The sequence below is a fragment of the Ailuropoda melanoleuca genome, chromosome 7, assembly GCF_002007445.2.
Source record: "Ailuropoda melanoleuca isolate Jingjing chromosome 7, ASM200744v2, whole genome shotgun sequence".
NCBI lineage: Eukaryota > Metazoa > Chordata > Mammalia > Carnivora > Ursidae > Ailuropoda > Ailuropoda melanoleuca.
Window position 1 is genome coordinate 25370784 of NC_048224.1, and position 14865 is coordinate 25385648.

A 14865-nucleotide genomic window follows, 5' to 3' on the forward strand; every position below is an offset into this window, starting at 1 on the left:
TTGCAGGCAGAATCACCTTTATTGGAGCACGACCTGTTTGGGACTTACAACCCCATGGCCCCCACAGGTAGCTGGGGGTGGGGGTAGACAGTATCAAAAAAGGAGTAGAGCCAACGCTGTGGGGACTGGCTGGAAGCTGCTGGCAGGGTGGAGCGGGCTGGAGCCCTGGCAGGTTCAGACTGAGGTACAGCAGCGTTAATAATACTCTTGGAGCGTTAATACTCTAGGGAGGGGCAGGCACTTAGGGGGCCCTAGGGCATGAAGGCACTTGGAGTCAGGGAGGGGGCAGGGGATGTGCAGCGGGACTGGGGAGGCCCAGGCCCGGGGTCTGGCAGGCACTCTGGGGAGTGCTGGGGCTGGACGGGCCAGGCCGACCGCCCAGAAGGCTTTGGTAGCGGCGGGCACAGTCTCTGGGCCTGCATTAAATAGAAGCGGCCGCCCTAGTGCTCATCCCGAAGCTCTGAAGGCAGGAACTTGTACTGCTGTTGCCGAATCTGTGCCAGCTTCTTCCGTGCCTCTTCCAGCTCCCGTTCCTTCCGAAGCATCTCTTCCTGTGCGGCAATGATCTGAGGGATGGAGATCAGGGGCTCGGTTCAGCGAGTCTGTGCCTTAGGGTGCAGGGGCACCGGGGCCAGCGCCGGCAGCGTGACTGCCCTGCTGGCAGGGTCCTTCAGGGTGTCTGGGGCAAAGCTCACCTGGGCGATGCCCCCCACCATCTTCTCCTTCACCACCACCGTCTCGTTCTCTTGGTCTTCAAAGGCTGCGGCCTTCTGGGCCGCCTTCACCAGGTTGTCCGAGGCGCGCTTCACCGCGTTGCCAGCAGCCTGGGCAGAGGGAAGGCAGTGGGAGGCTGGGAACTCGGCTGAGAGTCGCTCTCCTCCCTCACAGAGAAGCACGTCTTGGGGGTCACGGTTTAAAGCAGCACAGCCCAAGGTACCGCCGGATGGTCAGGGTTCCTCACCTGAAGTCGTTTCATTGCCTCAGAGTCCTGGTCAGCCTTGACCTTGCAGGCCACCAGGAGCTGGGCTGTGGACGCAGCCACCTGCTTAGCTGATGAGATGAGCTTCTCCTGGCTGGCGTGGCCTTGCACAGCTGCATTGGCGGCTTCACACAGATTGTTGGTGGCTGCGGCCACCATCCGGGCCTGCAGTGAGGACTCGGTTAGTATACGCCTCCTGCCCTGGTCCTTCCCCTCTCCGGCCTTCTCAAGCCTCCCTTGCCGAGGGGCCTAGTGGGTACGGTGTACTCACAGCAGAAATGAGGCCTTGGGACCACTGCCCGTCATCCAGTGCATTGGCTGGAATGGCGCCCACCTGTGGAGGACAGAGGAGGCCTACTCAGACCTGTGCTCTCTGTAGGTGTGTAAAAGCCCGCCATCAATTTGAGGATGGACAGCGACACTGCTGCTGTGCCCATTCTTCCGGGCGTCCGAGTGCATACCTTCCCTTGGGCCACAAGTTCCCTCTGGGCAGCTGACGCCGCCTTTACCAGGGCGCTGGTGGCCGCCGCGATGGACTTGGCAGCTTCCAGTATCTGCTCCTCAAAGTTGAGGGACTCATCTGCCTCCTACAACGAACAAAGGTTGCAGAGAGAGATGCAAAGTGAAGGTGGGCACATTCTGCCAGAAGGAGCGGCGGAAAGACAGACGGGGGAGGACGGACCTTGGGTTTGGCCCGAGGCTTCAGCTGCTCCAGCTTTTTGGCTGCAGCCTCAATGGCGGCCGCAGCTCCCAGGAGCTCGTTCTCAGCAATGACTGTGGGGTCCTCTGGGTCCACCCATTCTGTTCCTGGTGGGGCGAAGGGAGGAAGAAAAGGGCTAAGGCAGAGCAGGGAGGTCAGGAGCACCAGCCCCCGGCACCTGTGGGGACTGTGGGCAGAGGCCGGCTCAGAGCAGCGCAACCAGGAGGCAGAGATCTCCCCGTGACGGAGGCTCTCTTCCCTCCCTGCCCCTGGTCACCCCTCACCCTTCATGGCCTCAGCAGCCTGGATGAGCTCAGTGACCGAACCAGCCACACGCTTTGAGTGTCCCGTCAGCTGCTGCTTCAGTTCCGGGCTTGGCTTCTGCAGGGTCTGGGGAAGAGACGCCAGGGAGCAGGAAGCATCAGATCTCAGCTTCTACCAGAGCTAAGACACAGGCCGACTGTGACCCCTGCCCCTGCCGAAACCGCTCCACACCGCAGCCCTCAAACCCCACGCCGCCTGCGCAGTGCACTCCCGGCACCACGCCGCACACATGGTGAACACAACGGGCGGTGCGTCACTCACCGGCTGACAAGGAGCAAGGAGAATGAAATAAGAAGAGACGACGACAGTAGAGAAGGGGGTGGTCAGGTGGGAAGAGAGGAGATAAGAGAAATGAAGAGGAAGAGGTGAGCGGGAAACCAAAGATTCTAAGAACGATGGGGCCCCAGTGGAAGGGAGACTTGGGAATGAGAACAGATTTGGGAAGTAGAAGGGGGGGTGGGGCGATCTGAACGAACGAATCGAGAGCGAGGTGTGAAGCACGTGGGGAGAGGACTGTAGTCCGGGAGGCTGGTACGAGGAGCAGACCGCCCGCCTTCCTTACCAGCAGCACGTGGTCCAGCAGCTCCAGGTAGCCGTTGGCACACTCCCGGCCGTAGTGCAGGGCCCGAAGCCGCACATCAGGGGCCACTTCTGGGTGGTAAGCTGCTTCCTAGCCCACAGACTTAGCGTGAGGATCCCGAAGAGCCCCAGGCCCCCAGAGCCCCTGCACTTTCTCCCCTCCCACGTTCTGCCCGAGAGCTGCCGCACCGCCTTGGACTTCCGGCTCACTATCAAGGTTTCTACCTTGCAAGCCCGAAGCATATCTGCGATAGCACGACGACTCAGATTAGCTGTGGCAATGACGTCCTCCTGGCGACAGGAGTTGCCGGCGGCAACAGCCTTGGCTGTTGCCATGGTGATACCCTTGGTCATGCGAATAAAATCTTCTGGGGTGGAGGTCTTGGCAGGTGGCTCTGGGGAACAGAAGACCTGTTGGGGGTCGAACAAGAAAAATTGTACACTGAGTGAGACTTAAGACAATGTAGCACTCTCCTTGTATCATCTGTCCATTCCTCCACCGGCTTGATAACCGGCATTCACTGAGTACTTATTGTAGATCAGGTCCTTGGAGGAGTTCACACGTCACAGCTGACATAAGGCTGCTGCTCATTTCTGACTGAAGTGATTGGGAAGAGTTTATTTGTTTGAAATTTAAGAAGTACCTTTGAGCTGGGTTTTCATTCCTAAACGATAGAGAAGCCTTGAAGGAGTGAGTGGCACAGGTAGGGCAAGGGCTGGGTATTAAGAGACCTAGATAACAGAAGGGCATTTTAGGTACACAGAGGGCCATGAATAACCAGGATGTCAAGTGAGAGAGTATCAAGAAATGTTCCAGAATTATAGGGATGGTGGAGAAAAGGTTGTTGGGGCCTTGAATATCAGATCAAAAAACTTAGAATTTTACATAATAAGTCAATAAAAATATTTTGATATATGTGTTTATCCAGCAAATTATTAAAAATCAGCAGGTGGTAGGTTCTGTGTGAGGTGTTAGAGGAGTGCAATGGGGAATGAAGGAGAAAAGGCCCTTGTTCTCATGGCGTTTACACTACTGTTTTCGACACAGACAATAAATAGGCAAATAAGCAGAAAGACTGAACTGAGCTGTGAAGGAAATAAAGAGGGTGCTATGCTGAGAAATAAAAGTGAGGTTCTTTCTCAGGTAGGCAGCTGGGGAAGCCTCTCTAAGGGGAGGGCTTTTTTTTTTTTTTTTTTAAAGATTTTAGTTTATTTTTTAAAGTAATCTCTACACCCAAAGTGGGGCTTGAACTCACGGCCCCGAGATCGAGCGTAGCATGCTTCACTGACTGAGCCAGCCAGGTGCCCCTGAGGAGAGGACACTTAAGCTGCAGCCTGAAAGACTGGAAGAAGCCAGATATTCAGAAAGCTGGAGTAAAGCAAGTGTGAGGGCCTGCAACAGGAAGGAAGGGACAGAGTGCAGGGCCCGGGGCTACGGAAGGGGGAAGAGCAGGACGAGAGGAGAAGGGGGAGGTTGGCAGGGGCCATGGGGCTTGGAAGGTGACGGTAAGGAGTGTGGATTTTACCACAGATGCCAGGGCACTCACTAAAGGGTTTTAAGCAGTGAAGTGACATAACCTCATTTACATTCTCTGGCTCCTGTGTACGGAGAGCGCACGGGAGGGGTGAATGAGGGGGCAGAGCAGATGGAGGCTATGGCATCAACACACCAAAGGACCGGTGATGGTTTGGACAAGGTGGAGGTGGTGGAGGCAGGGAAAAGAGAAAATGAGATCCACCGGGAGAGAGCGCTGACACATCTCGGCGATGTGCTTAGATGTGAGGAACAAGAGGAAAATGAACATTACAGCTGGATTCCTGCCTTTAGGATCAGAGTTATTAAAAGGTGCTGCTGACCAAGATGGGAAAGACGAGCGAATGGTCAGGTTTGGGAGGCAGAAAGCTAAGAGTTTCAGTTTGGGCATCGCCAAGGACTGTATCAGAAAGGTGAATTCAGAAATGAGTAAGACGAGAAGGAGGTGAGAATGGCAGCAACTGAAGGAGAGGAGAGTCCCAGGCAGAAAGCCCACGCAGCAAAGTGGAGGGAGAGTGGATGAGGACCCCAAGCAGGGTGCCTGCAGGGCGATGGGAGAGGAGGGCTGGGAGGACGAGCCATGGCCCAGATAGGGGAATGAGACCGGAGAGTCACGGGTGACTGAGGTGGCTACCATCATAAGAGGAAGGGGCTTGCTGGCCAGAAGCTGGGAGGCCTGGCATCTCGGTGGTTTGTCAAACAGGCAGCTGAGAATAACTAAACTCAGAACTGAAGTCAACTTGCTAGAGAACGACCATGGAAGTGGTTAAACATGCCAAAGAAGAGGACAGAGAAAGGCGATTTGCAGCAGTTCGGGCCGGCCTCGGCGTTCACTAGGCCGGAGGTGGCTCGCTGGCGCTGCGGAAGAGGCGCTGGAGAAGCAAGACAAAAGCCCACCGGTGTCAGGAAGGCCAAGGAAGAAAGAGTTCCAGAGAGGCTTGTTCACAAAGTCAAATGATTTCAAAATGTCTGAAGAAGATGAAAGCCAAGAAGAGACCACAGAATGTGGCAGCTCGGAGGCCACTGGTGGCGGGCGAAAGCGGGAGGGTGGGGGAAGGCAGGCGTCAAATGCTAACTAAGGAGTAGGCGAGGAGGGGAAAGACACCAGCGCAGCTCACTTAGGAAGTCTGGCTGTGAGCGAGGAGAAGGAGTGTGACTGTTTACATTTCTGTGAATATCTGAAATGCAGATTCACAGTCTGTCACGATCCCTGTCGGACCCAAGACCCCAGTGCCCCAGATTCTCGCTCACCGCCAGCTCCTGCCGTATGTGTTCTGTGGTTGCCTCCAGGGCCCGTGTGCCTTTGGTGGCCTCATCTTCCACGGCTTTCACGGTCTTGAGCAATGATGTCACATTGGTCACCATCACCTGGGGGCATCAGAGGAGTTGCAGAAGGAGTCACGTTAAGGAACAGGAGGAAGCACAGTGATCCGCCCCTCTCCTGATGTTGCTCTCATTCCCCTCCAACCTTGGCGGAGTTCTTGAGCTGCCATACAGCAGGGTCGTCCCCGACTTTGCCAGCTGCGGCCTTTGTTGCGCTGATGAGGTCTCCCAGGGCTTTGGCCACATCCTTCACTGCGTTGATCAGCACTACCTGTATGAGGGAGCGGAGGCTGTGGTCCGTGGGAGGGAAAGGGGGAATACGCAGTGAGTGGTTCTGGCCAGAATTAGGGGAATCAGCTGGATACCTGTGTCTCAGGGTCCTCGGCTCCAAGGCTGGCTGCACCCAGCTTGACAACGTCGGCGAGGCGGGTGATGGTGGCCACAGAGGACTGGGCAGCCTGTGCTAACTTCTCCTGGCTCCCGGCCGCGTTCTGCACCAGGACCTTGGTGTCTTCCACCAGCACCTTGGCGGTCTTCAGAATGCCCTCCCTGAGGGAGGGCCCGGCTTAGTCAGCCCTTCGCAGGCCTTCACCAGCCCCTCCAGCCACTTCTGGCCCCACCTGCCACCCTGCCTCTGGGAGGCCCAGTTTCCTCCTCACCGGTGATCAGCAAAAGTCTCAGCTCCCTCGCGATTGAGGGTACCGGCGGTAGCGAACATGATGGTGGTGTCGAGGTCAGCAATGATGCCAGACACCGCGCTGGCGGCTGTGATGCAGGCCTGGGTGCCACGATTCCCGGCCTGCAGCGCGGCCAGCACATGGGAGACCTGGGGGAGGAAAGGCACATGGTGACTCTGGTCAGTGCCTCGTGGAAGGGGAAGGTCACCAGTGCCCGGGAGAAGGGATGGAGGAGAGGGCTGGGAAGGCGGGAAGAGGATGGGAAGGGCAGCAGGGCTGGGGAGCCAGTGCCCAGTCCACGGCGGTGAGTGCCGTCACCTTCTCAGAGACTCTCCGGGCACACTCTATGAGCTCCTTCTTGGTGTAGGCGTCGCTGGGGCTGCATTGCAGGGCGCCTGCCTTGGTGACCAGAGCGGCACAGCCGTGCCCCAGCTCCTGCACGCGGTGCTTGATGTGGGCACCTATCTGCGAGCGGATGGGAAAGGGAGATGGCCTTTACAAAAGGCACTCGGACCTCCGCTGTGCTTGGAGGAGTCACGAAGGACCTAACAGAACATGCACCGTAGACTAAAGGGGTGGTGAGAAAAAGTGCCCAGCACGCAGATTTCCTGTTTCATATCCTTCAGGCAGGAGGTCACCTCCTACACATGGAAAATAATAGCACGCAGGCACCCACTGGTGAGGATTATGTTAAGCACAGGGAGGAGGTGGGGGAGAAGCACTTTATGCTGGGGTATTTGAATCAGAGGGCCACGGATTACAATTTGGCCTGGATGTGGTTAAGGAGGGGTTTGGGGCTGGGGATTAGGTGTGTGGTGGTAAGATCCAATTACTTGCTTTCTTGGAAAGCCAGGAGCTTAGGGAAGGAAGAACTTCATGGGTCTGCAACAAGGAAGAACTAAGAAGAGATTACAGACCTGCAGGATAGCAGAGAAGCAGCCACAGTCCCAGAGGGGTGTCGGCAGACCAGGAAATCTCTAGATTGTCAGCTGTCTCCTCTATCCCTGTGACTTTGATCCTGTCCCTATACAAGCCCTAACCACTCTTTAGTGGAGTGGCCCTGAGGGGGTGTTCCCCTTTCTAAAGAAGGCTAGACAGAGTAAGGGTGGGATGGCCCCAGAGGCTGACATGATGGGGACAAAGGGCCTGCCACTATTTTCTGTGAGGGGCGGGGTGGGGGGGGAGGTCTTCATGGAAGCTGCCCCCATGTTTACCTCTTCGTTCTCAGCAGCCACAGCTGCAGGCTTGGCCTGGGAGGCCAGACGGCCGTAGTCACTGGTCAGCTGGTTAGCAAGAGGGCCTAGCTCCTCAGGGCTGGTGTTTGACTTGGTTACCTGGTGACAACAGAAGTAAAGTTATGCACACACCAAGCTCCCTGGGGCTAGCCTTCTTACACTCTCCCAAACTCACCATCTCTTGAACGGTTACAGCAATGGCCTTGGCTGTCCGCACCATAGTTGTCTGGTAATCCACAAAAGAACCTTCTGGTTCACCCATTGGTCCTTCATCTAGCTGAGGGGGGCGGATGGAGGGAGGAGAAAGACTGTCAGGTCTCTGACACTGAACTCAGGGACCCTGGCCCCAGGGAGCCTCTGGCCGCAGGCACCCCAGGACTCTAACCTGGTTGATGGCCTGGGTGATGGAGTCCACCATGCCGCCAACAACCCCAGCAGCACTGGCTGCCTCGTTGAGGGTTGTCGTCAGGTCCTCTACGGCCTCTGTCATCATCTGCACAGCCTCCTCCAGGGCCTCCTGGGTGTGAGCTGCTTGCTGGGGGGCAGAGCAAGTGAGCAAGTGTTCCCGCTTCTCTGAGCTCTTCCTAGTAGCAGACCCTTCCTCCCACTCTCAGTACCTTGGGGTTCCCGCCGGCCTCCTTGGCTGTGTACAGCAACTGCAAGGCGGACTCTGCCAAGGTTTTCGTCTGGTCTAGGAGTGCCATCTGCTGTGGGTGGCTCAGGGTCTTGGAGGCAGCACCCACTGCAGCCAGGGTGAGCGGCTCAAAGTATTGTGCCATCTGGGACACCTGAGGCGGAGGGGTTCGAGTGGAGGTCAGCTGGGCCAGGAACCCTCGCCTGCCCTGCCCTGGGACTCCCCACTTGTCTCGCCGGGTACCTTGTGTCCCAGCTGGGAGGCTTCAGCCCGCGCAGCACTGGCCAGCGGCTCGATAAGGTGGGAGATCTCCTGCACTGCAGTGAGCATCTGAGTGTGCAAGGCCTGGGAAGGAAGCCAGCTTGAGCCCGGACTGTGACCTGGAACAGGGCCTCTCTTCCCAGATGCAACCTTTCATATAACCCGTTTCTCCCTTACCTCTTGAGAGATTCCCTCCCGGGGAGCAAGCTGTTGGCTGACTGCAGCGAGGGAAGCCTGGTCTAGGTCCCGCAGACAGCTGTTCAGAGCTGTGATGGCCGCCTCGCACTCCAGCTGCCCTGGAGCCTTGTCCCTGTAGACACATCATAGGCTCCAACACCAAGAACATCCCTTTAAAACAAGGCTAGTCTATCTTTCCCCATATCCCCCAAATTTTGGACAACAAGTCTCCTCCAACACGATCCCATCTAATTGCACTACCCACCCTGCCCCCCGTTCTGCCACAGTGTATGCTCTCTAGTCACATTGGTTCTCTACCCCCGCAATACCTCATGCTTGTGATGAGCTTCTTGATGGAGTCTGAGACAGTCCGGGAGTGGCCAGCCAGCACTGACCAGCGCGGGGGGTCCCGGGGATTGACTGCTAGGGCCCGGGCTGTCTGGATCAGTCCCCCGGCACTCTCCAACATTGTCTTGGCAGAGATCACAATGGGCTCCATGGCAGCCCGGCCCTGGGGAGAGAGGAGGCAGGGAGGTGAGTCTCAAAACTCCTGCAAAGATGAGGGGGCAGCCGGCCCATCAGTTCTCCCTTCACATCGCCTCACCTCAGGGCTGATCTGGGCAGGGATGCTGGAGAACTCAGGGTTGGATGCGAAGGCACTCAGATTGTCCACGGCCTCCAGCAGAGGGGCCGTTGCTGCTCGGCACTGGGCACGGTTCTCTTCTGTGAAAGCTCCGTCAAGCGCCTGGAAATGGGAGTGACAGGCCTTCAGGACTGACTGTAGGCAAAGGAGGTGAAGCCCAGGTCTCCTTTCCTGGGCTAAAGGGGCAGGGAGAGGCTGGTGATGCCAGTATGAACACGGAAGGGCTTGGGCTCAGGCAGATGGGCTGTGATAGAAGGCCTCAGGGACTGATGCAGGGACTCGGGGAGAGGAAGACTGGACGGGTCAGAGAGAGGCTGGGAATTCAAACACTGACAACCTTGATAGTCTTGACAAGATTGGCTGTGCTGTTGGCCACCTCCTTGGCCGATTGTACGAACTGGCGCTTGGCGGTAGGATTGGCGGTACGAGCAGAAGCCAGGCGGCAGCTGTTACATAGTGCAGAGGTGTGCTTGGCCACAATGGTGGCCGCAGAGAGCACCTGTGGAGACAGACACACGGAAGAGCCACGATGAGAGCAGGAGGGAAGTGTACGACCCAGACAGGAGCCTGCAGGTTGGAGGGAGAGCAAGATCTCTGGAAGTCTAACTAGGAAAGACGGAGTCACTTGAGAAGTGAAGATTTGGGAGACAGAGATACCCAAAGATGAACAGGGTGTGGGAAGCGGGAGATGGAAGACAGACACACTGATGGAGAAGCTGTACTAGGGTAAGTAGGAGAGTGAAGTCAAACATCTACAGAGAAGTTCTAAACTTACCAGTAACTAAGAGTGACAAGAAACATGGCAGGAAAAGACAATTACCCCCAGAGAAGCTGTGTATGGAAGGTCAGAGATGCGCCCCCACACCTCCCTCTTGGGCTGGTCCATCCTGGCCCGGCACCCTTTCCCAGCCTTGTCCATAGTACCTGTTCCCTTAAGTTACCTGCGCCTGCGTACAGCCAGGCTCCCCCAAACTCTGACAGGCCATCTGAATTGCCTGGTTTGCACGGGCGAACTGTGTGGGCTCCACCAGTCCTTGCTGCCCAGCTTGGCTGTTGGGATCAGAGACCCCCACCAGATATGCAGCCTGGGGAGAGAGAGGGGTGGGGGGGGTGAGAAAGAAAGGCTATCTCTCGGTGGGACTGACCAGTGACAGTGGGCACAAAGGGGAGTAGGGGTAAGTTTAGTAGCCAGGGTCCTATGTGAGCGGAGGTATATTAACAAATGACAATTAGACTATAAAAAAGAAAAAAACCTCTCCTGTTTTGTTAAATGTGTTCGAACATTTCAGAAGGTTAAAAAGGTTAAAAAAAAAAAAAAAAAGGAAAACCACATGGTAAGGGTTTCGTCAAACTTCTACGTAGATGTGTATCTGGGGGACTGTAAGGTAAAAAGTACTGCTTACCATAAGTAGAAGTCAAAAAGTTTGAAAGCCACCCTGGCACGCACACACACACACGTGCATGCACACACACGTGCACGCAGGCAAAGCCCCTTTGAAAGAGTCTGAAAACTGTGCAGGTTGTTAGGACCACTGATATTCACACCGCCTCCAAGCTTCAGAGATTTGGAGAGGGAAGGGATGGGTATAACGGCTGCCAACGATTTTTTATGATTAGAAGACCATCAGAAGGTTTGATTTATACTTCAACACATGGTCGCTCTGCTTCTTCCTCTTTATGCTTTTCCAGAAGTAAGTCACACCACACAGAATAGGCCACCCAATAGGCCATATAGAAGAGGGCAAAGGAAGGTAGGAGAGACTGAGGGAGCAGGCTGGTAGGCTTTCAGGGAAACAGTCCGAGATGAACTGTCAAGCCAGTCTGCCTTAAGGGTTCAAGTACTAAAGCAAAGTACTCTCACCGCTAACAGGTTGTTCTATATTCATAAATGCATAAAAAGGCAAAGCTAAGTGGTGACTCAATTAGCTGGAAATATAGTCACTGGTACTATTTTAATAAAGTGATAGTTAATGTGAAGAAGGGCTTGCATATGCTAATTAGCATATACCAAGAAAGCCAGGGCTGGAAAAGGGCCCATGACTGGACAATGTCATCAGAACCCAAGGTACCAGGGGTTCAGGGGTGACAGCGACCAGAACTGTTGGTATTCTATGGTTCCCGACAAACATCTCCACGGAGGAGGAAAAGAAATCCAGTTTCCATAGAGCTGGTTTTGCAAACATCACTTCTTATCTACAGGAGCGTCAGGCTGTTAGGGAGGCAGGGGAGGGAAAGCAGGGGACCGTCCAGGGACCGTGCGGGGGAGTAACCTGTGCAGCTGCCTCGGTGAAGCCACAGAGGGCCTTGGAGGCTGTGGCGATGGCCTCCCCGAACTCTGGCAGGTTCCCATTCTTGGCGTTTTGGGAGATGCCAGTCATGGCCTCACCCAGTACCTGAGAAACAGAGGGTAGTAGGAGAGTCCATCCCTGTCCTCGGAGGGGCAAAGGAGCCCCTGGTTTGTCCCATTTTCCTGCCCTCCGCCCTCCTGGGCGCCTTGCCCTCACTTACCTTTGAGTTCTCCATCACACTGTCTAGGCAGCCGAAGTAGGACATGTCATTGATGGGCTGGACCGGGTTCTCTAGGAGTTCCCGGACTGTCTGTACAGGGGGAGGACAAAGCAGGACTCAAGACACCACCTTCACCCCCAAACCCAGAATACCTTCCTCAGCCTCCACACCACTCAGCCTGCCAAGTGCCCACCTCCAATTCCCGCAGGGCATTGTCACACTCCTTCTGGCCTGGAGCCTGCTGGGTGCACATGGTGATGAGCTGGTTAATGCTGTCGGTCACCGCCCTGGGAGGAACAGAAGGTTGAGTGGATGCATGCAGAGGTCATCATTCTTGGATGGGAAGTGTCTATTTCTCTTTCGTGTGTAACCACTCCTAAGCTGGGACTTCTCAGGAAACGTCCCCTCCCCAGTCTCTTCAACATTGCGGGGCTGGGCTTCCCAGCTCCTATTTACCGGGCAGCTGCAGCCAGCTGACTCTTGAGATTGGGGGCAGCAGGGTCCGTGGACAGAGCCTTGGCAGCCAGAAGGAGTTTGCTCGAAGACATAGAGATGCCTTTCAAGTTGGACACGACCTGGGCCCGGTCCTCCTGGCTCTGTTGAAGGCGAAAAGGTCAACACATTGTCCAGTCAGTCCTTTCTTATCTGTCTCTAAAAGGGCTCTTCTGTCCCAGATACTCAAATGTTGCTAGAGACTGGGGAGGGGAGGGAGGCAGGCAGAGGTGAGGACTGAGCAGTCACACGGGCACCTCTCGCCTGACTGCTGAGTCGGACCCTGTGCCTTTTCATACCGGGGCTTGTCCTGCCATCTCCACACCAGCTTCCAGGAAGGTGCTGAAGTCCTGTCCAAATCGACCTGAGGCTCGAGCCAGGTCCTGGGGGGTTCCCCGAGAAGCCTGTACCAGTTCTGTGGCTGCCTGATTCAGCCCAGCAGCAGCCTCATTCAACCGGCTCTGAGCTTCCTGAAATGTCCCGGTGCTGGGGGGAAGCTGCAGGGTTGGAGAGAAAGTCAGAAGTGAGCACAGGGAGCGACGAGAGGGAGAGTTTAGTCGAGTGCTGGGAGGTGGGCACAGAACCTGGGAGTAATAAAAGGGGGTAAATCTGGGAAGTCAAGGTCAAGGAGAGGTCTAGAGGTGGAAGGAGAAATTTCGAGTTCTTCAGCCCCTACGTGCCCCCCACACTCCTGGTCTTCCTACCGAGTCACTCAGGAGTCGCTTGCTGGCGTCTCCCACTGCTCGCAGGGCATTGTCCACATCTCGCTGGCCAGGCAGGCAGCTGACACAGCGGTTCAGGGCCTGGGTCACCGCTTTAGCCACCTGAGGTGGAAAAGGGGAAAGGCGTTGCCAAAATGGAAACAATTTGGGAGAGTTCCTCCTCCACTCATGGGGACATGGGAAAAAAACCATTCTACTGCCTCCAAAAGTGAAGAGGAAAGGGGGTGTGTAGCTTAAGTTAGGGTATCAAGTGATAGTGATCAAACTGTCTCGAACCTGGTGTTCAGCTAGGCCCTGCCTCAGGTTGAGACACTCCTACCAAGACTGAGGGAAAGGGTGGAATCCAGACAGGAGCTGGCAAGAGCAGGCCTGAGAACAGGCCTAGCAGTGCGGATGAGACTTTGCTCTAGTCAGGTTGAGCTGTAGGTGGAAGTGGCCTCTTCCCCAGAGCTAACCTGGGCAAGCCGCTGCTGGCTCTCAGGGTCCCCTGGATGGCCGGCTGCCTTTTTCGCCTCCTCGATGAGGCTGCTGGCTTTGTCCAGAACATCGCTGGCTGTGTCAAGCACAATGGCCTGGACTGCAGGATCTGACGTCAGGGCAGCTACACCCCGAGCGGCCTGGGCCAGTGACCGTAGCCCACCTGCCACATCCCGAGCTGCGATCCCTGGGGAGATGAAGGGAAAAGGTGCCTTTACCGCCAGGCCCGATCCCCGTGGTTTCCTCTCTCAGCTCCATCCCTCCTTCAGCTTCTGCTCCCCAGCCCCTTCCTGGCCCTGTCCACATACCTGCGTAATTCTCATTGCCCTGGGCAACCTCCCCCAGCAGCTGGGCAATGGCGGAGCTCACTGCTTTGGTGCTGTTACCCAAGTCCTGGGCACATTTCTCCATCTAGGGATGAAGTGGGAGACTCAGGGGCAGAAAGAACTGGGAAATGGGAACTTGAGAAGCTAGTTGGGATCAGCTGGCAGTTTAAATGAAGGTTTTGGGCAGCTCTGGAGTGCAGGTGGGAAAGAAAACTTCAGGATTTGATTGTTTTTTTTTTTTTTGAAGATTTTATTTATTTATCTGACGGAGAAAGAGCAAGATCGAGAGCACGCACAAGCACAGGGAGCAGCAGGCAGAGGGAGAAGCAGCTTCCCGCTGAGCAGGGAGCCTGAGGTGGGGCTCGATCCCAGGACCGTGGGATGACCTGAGCCAAAGGCAGACGCTTAACCGACTGAGCCACCCAGGCGCCCAAGAATGAGGTATGAAGAATACTTACGGTCTCCCCAGGTAAGGGTTTAAGCTTGCCATCTCGAGCTGCTGCCTTCACTTCCTGCAGGTCTCTCTCTAGATTCTGGACCACACTCAGTGCAGAATCCATCTCCAAAGGCCCACATGCTTCCTGAGCCTACAACGATAAGGGGATTTGGGTACAGGAGGTACTGCTGTGTCCCACCGATGCCCCAGGTTATACAGTCACCCCTGTGTTAGGTTATTCTGCAGACCCCCATCATCCCAGAACTCCATCCTCATTTTCTCTTTTTTTTTTCAAGATTTATTTATTTGAGAGAGAAAGAGAGCATGTGCATGTACTTGCACGCACAGCAGGGAGGGAGAGAGGGAGAGAGAAACTTTAGCAGACTCTGTGCTGAGCGTGGGGCCCGACACGGGGCCTGATCTCATGAGCCTTAGATCATGACCTGAGCCAAAATCAAGAGTCAGATGCTTAACCAACCGTGGCACCCACGCACCCCTACCCTCACATCCCGAAGCCAGCCAGCTCCCATACCTTCTGGGCAGCGGTACGAAGTTCAGCCAGTGCGGTGCCAAGGTTTTTAGCACACTGACTCAGCTGCATGGCCGAAGCCTGGTCCTGAATTGTTGGCACTGATGCCTTCGCAGCGGCCACCATCTTCCCACCTGGCTGTTGGGGAACAGGCGGGCAGATGAATGTACCATCTGCTTGGGTACAGGGACTGATGATGCTTAGGACACGACGAGTGCTGTGGCTCCGTCTGGGAAGGAGGCTATTGGCGGAGCTTTAAACTGTGGGCAAGCTCGGAGACTCAGAGGGTGGGAAGGGTCCTGTCTGAGA

At 55.7% G+C, this 14865-nt stretch overlaps 1 protein-coding gene across 6 annotated transcripts in view; it reads right to left on the reverse strand.

The window, feature by feature from the left end:
• TLN1 (talin 1) overlaps window positions 1–14865 on the reverse strand; it is a 31704-nt gene continuing 16839 nt past the window's right edge. For all 6 annotated transcript variants that reach the window (XM_034664095.1, XM_019799314.2, XM_019799313.2 and 3 more), the window contains exons 24-57: window positions 14560–14694; window positions 14050–14178; window positions 13574–13676; window positions 13244–13452; window positions 12771–12890; window positions 12366–12563; window positions 12031–12170; window positions 11768–11861; window positions 11575–11664; window positions 11337–11459; window positions 10008–10151; window positions 9404–9565; window positions 9028–9168; window positions 8753–8934; window positions 8424–8556; window positions 8229–8330; window positions 7969–8139; window positions 7737–7886; window positions 7527–7628; window positions 7331–7450; window positions 6435–6581; window positions 6099–6265; window positions 5805–5988; window positions 5585–5710; window positions 5368–5484; window positions 2808–2993; window positions 2566–2673; window positions 1964–2069; window positions 1662–1786; window positions 1441–1566; window positions 1251–1313; window positions 962–1144; window positions 696–824; window positions 1–566 (exon numbers count right to left, since the gene is read on the reverse strand). In XM_034664095.1, the coding sequence (XP_034519986.1) occupies window positions 441–566; window positions 696–824; window positions 962–1144; window positions 1251–1313; window positions 1441–1566; window positions 1662–1786; window positions 1964–2069; window positions 2566–2673; window positions 2808–2993; window positions 5368–5484; window positions 5585–5710; window positions 5805–5988; window positions 6099–6265; window positions 6435–6581; window positions 7331–7450; window positions 7527–7628; window positions 7737–7886; window positions 7969–8139; window positions 8229–8330; window positions 8424–8556; window positions 8753–8934; window positions 9028–9168; window positions 9404–9565; window positions 10008–10151; window positions 11337–11459; window positions 11575–11664; window positions 11768–11861; window positions 12031–12170; window positions 12366–12563; window positions 12771–12890; window positions 13244–13452; window positions 13574–13676; window positions 14050–14178; window positions 14560–14694 (4641 nt within the window). In that variant the 3' untranslated portion in view covers window positions 1–440. The remainder of the gene's footprint in view (window positions 567–695; window positions 825–961; window positions 1145–1250; window positions 1314–1440; window positions 1567–1661; window positions 1787–1963; window positions 2070–2565; window positions 2674–2807; window positions 2994–5367; window positions 5485–5584; window positions 5711–5804; window positions 5989–6098; window positions 6266–6434; window positions 6582–7330; window positions 7451–7526; window positions 7629–7736; window positions 7887–7968; window positions 8140–8228; window positions 8331–8423; window positions 8557–8752; window positions 8935–9027; window positions 9169–9403; window positions 9566–10007; window positions 10152–11336; window positions 11460–11574; window positions 11665–11767; window positions 11862–12030; window positions 12171–12365; window positions 12564–12770; window positions 12891–13243; window positions 13453–13573; window positions 13677–14049; window positions 14179–14559; window positions 14695–14865) is intronic.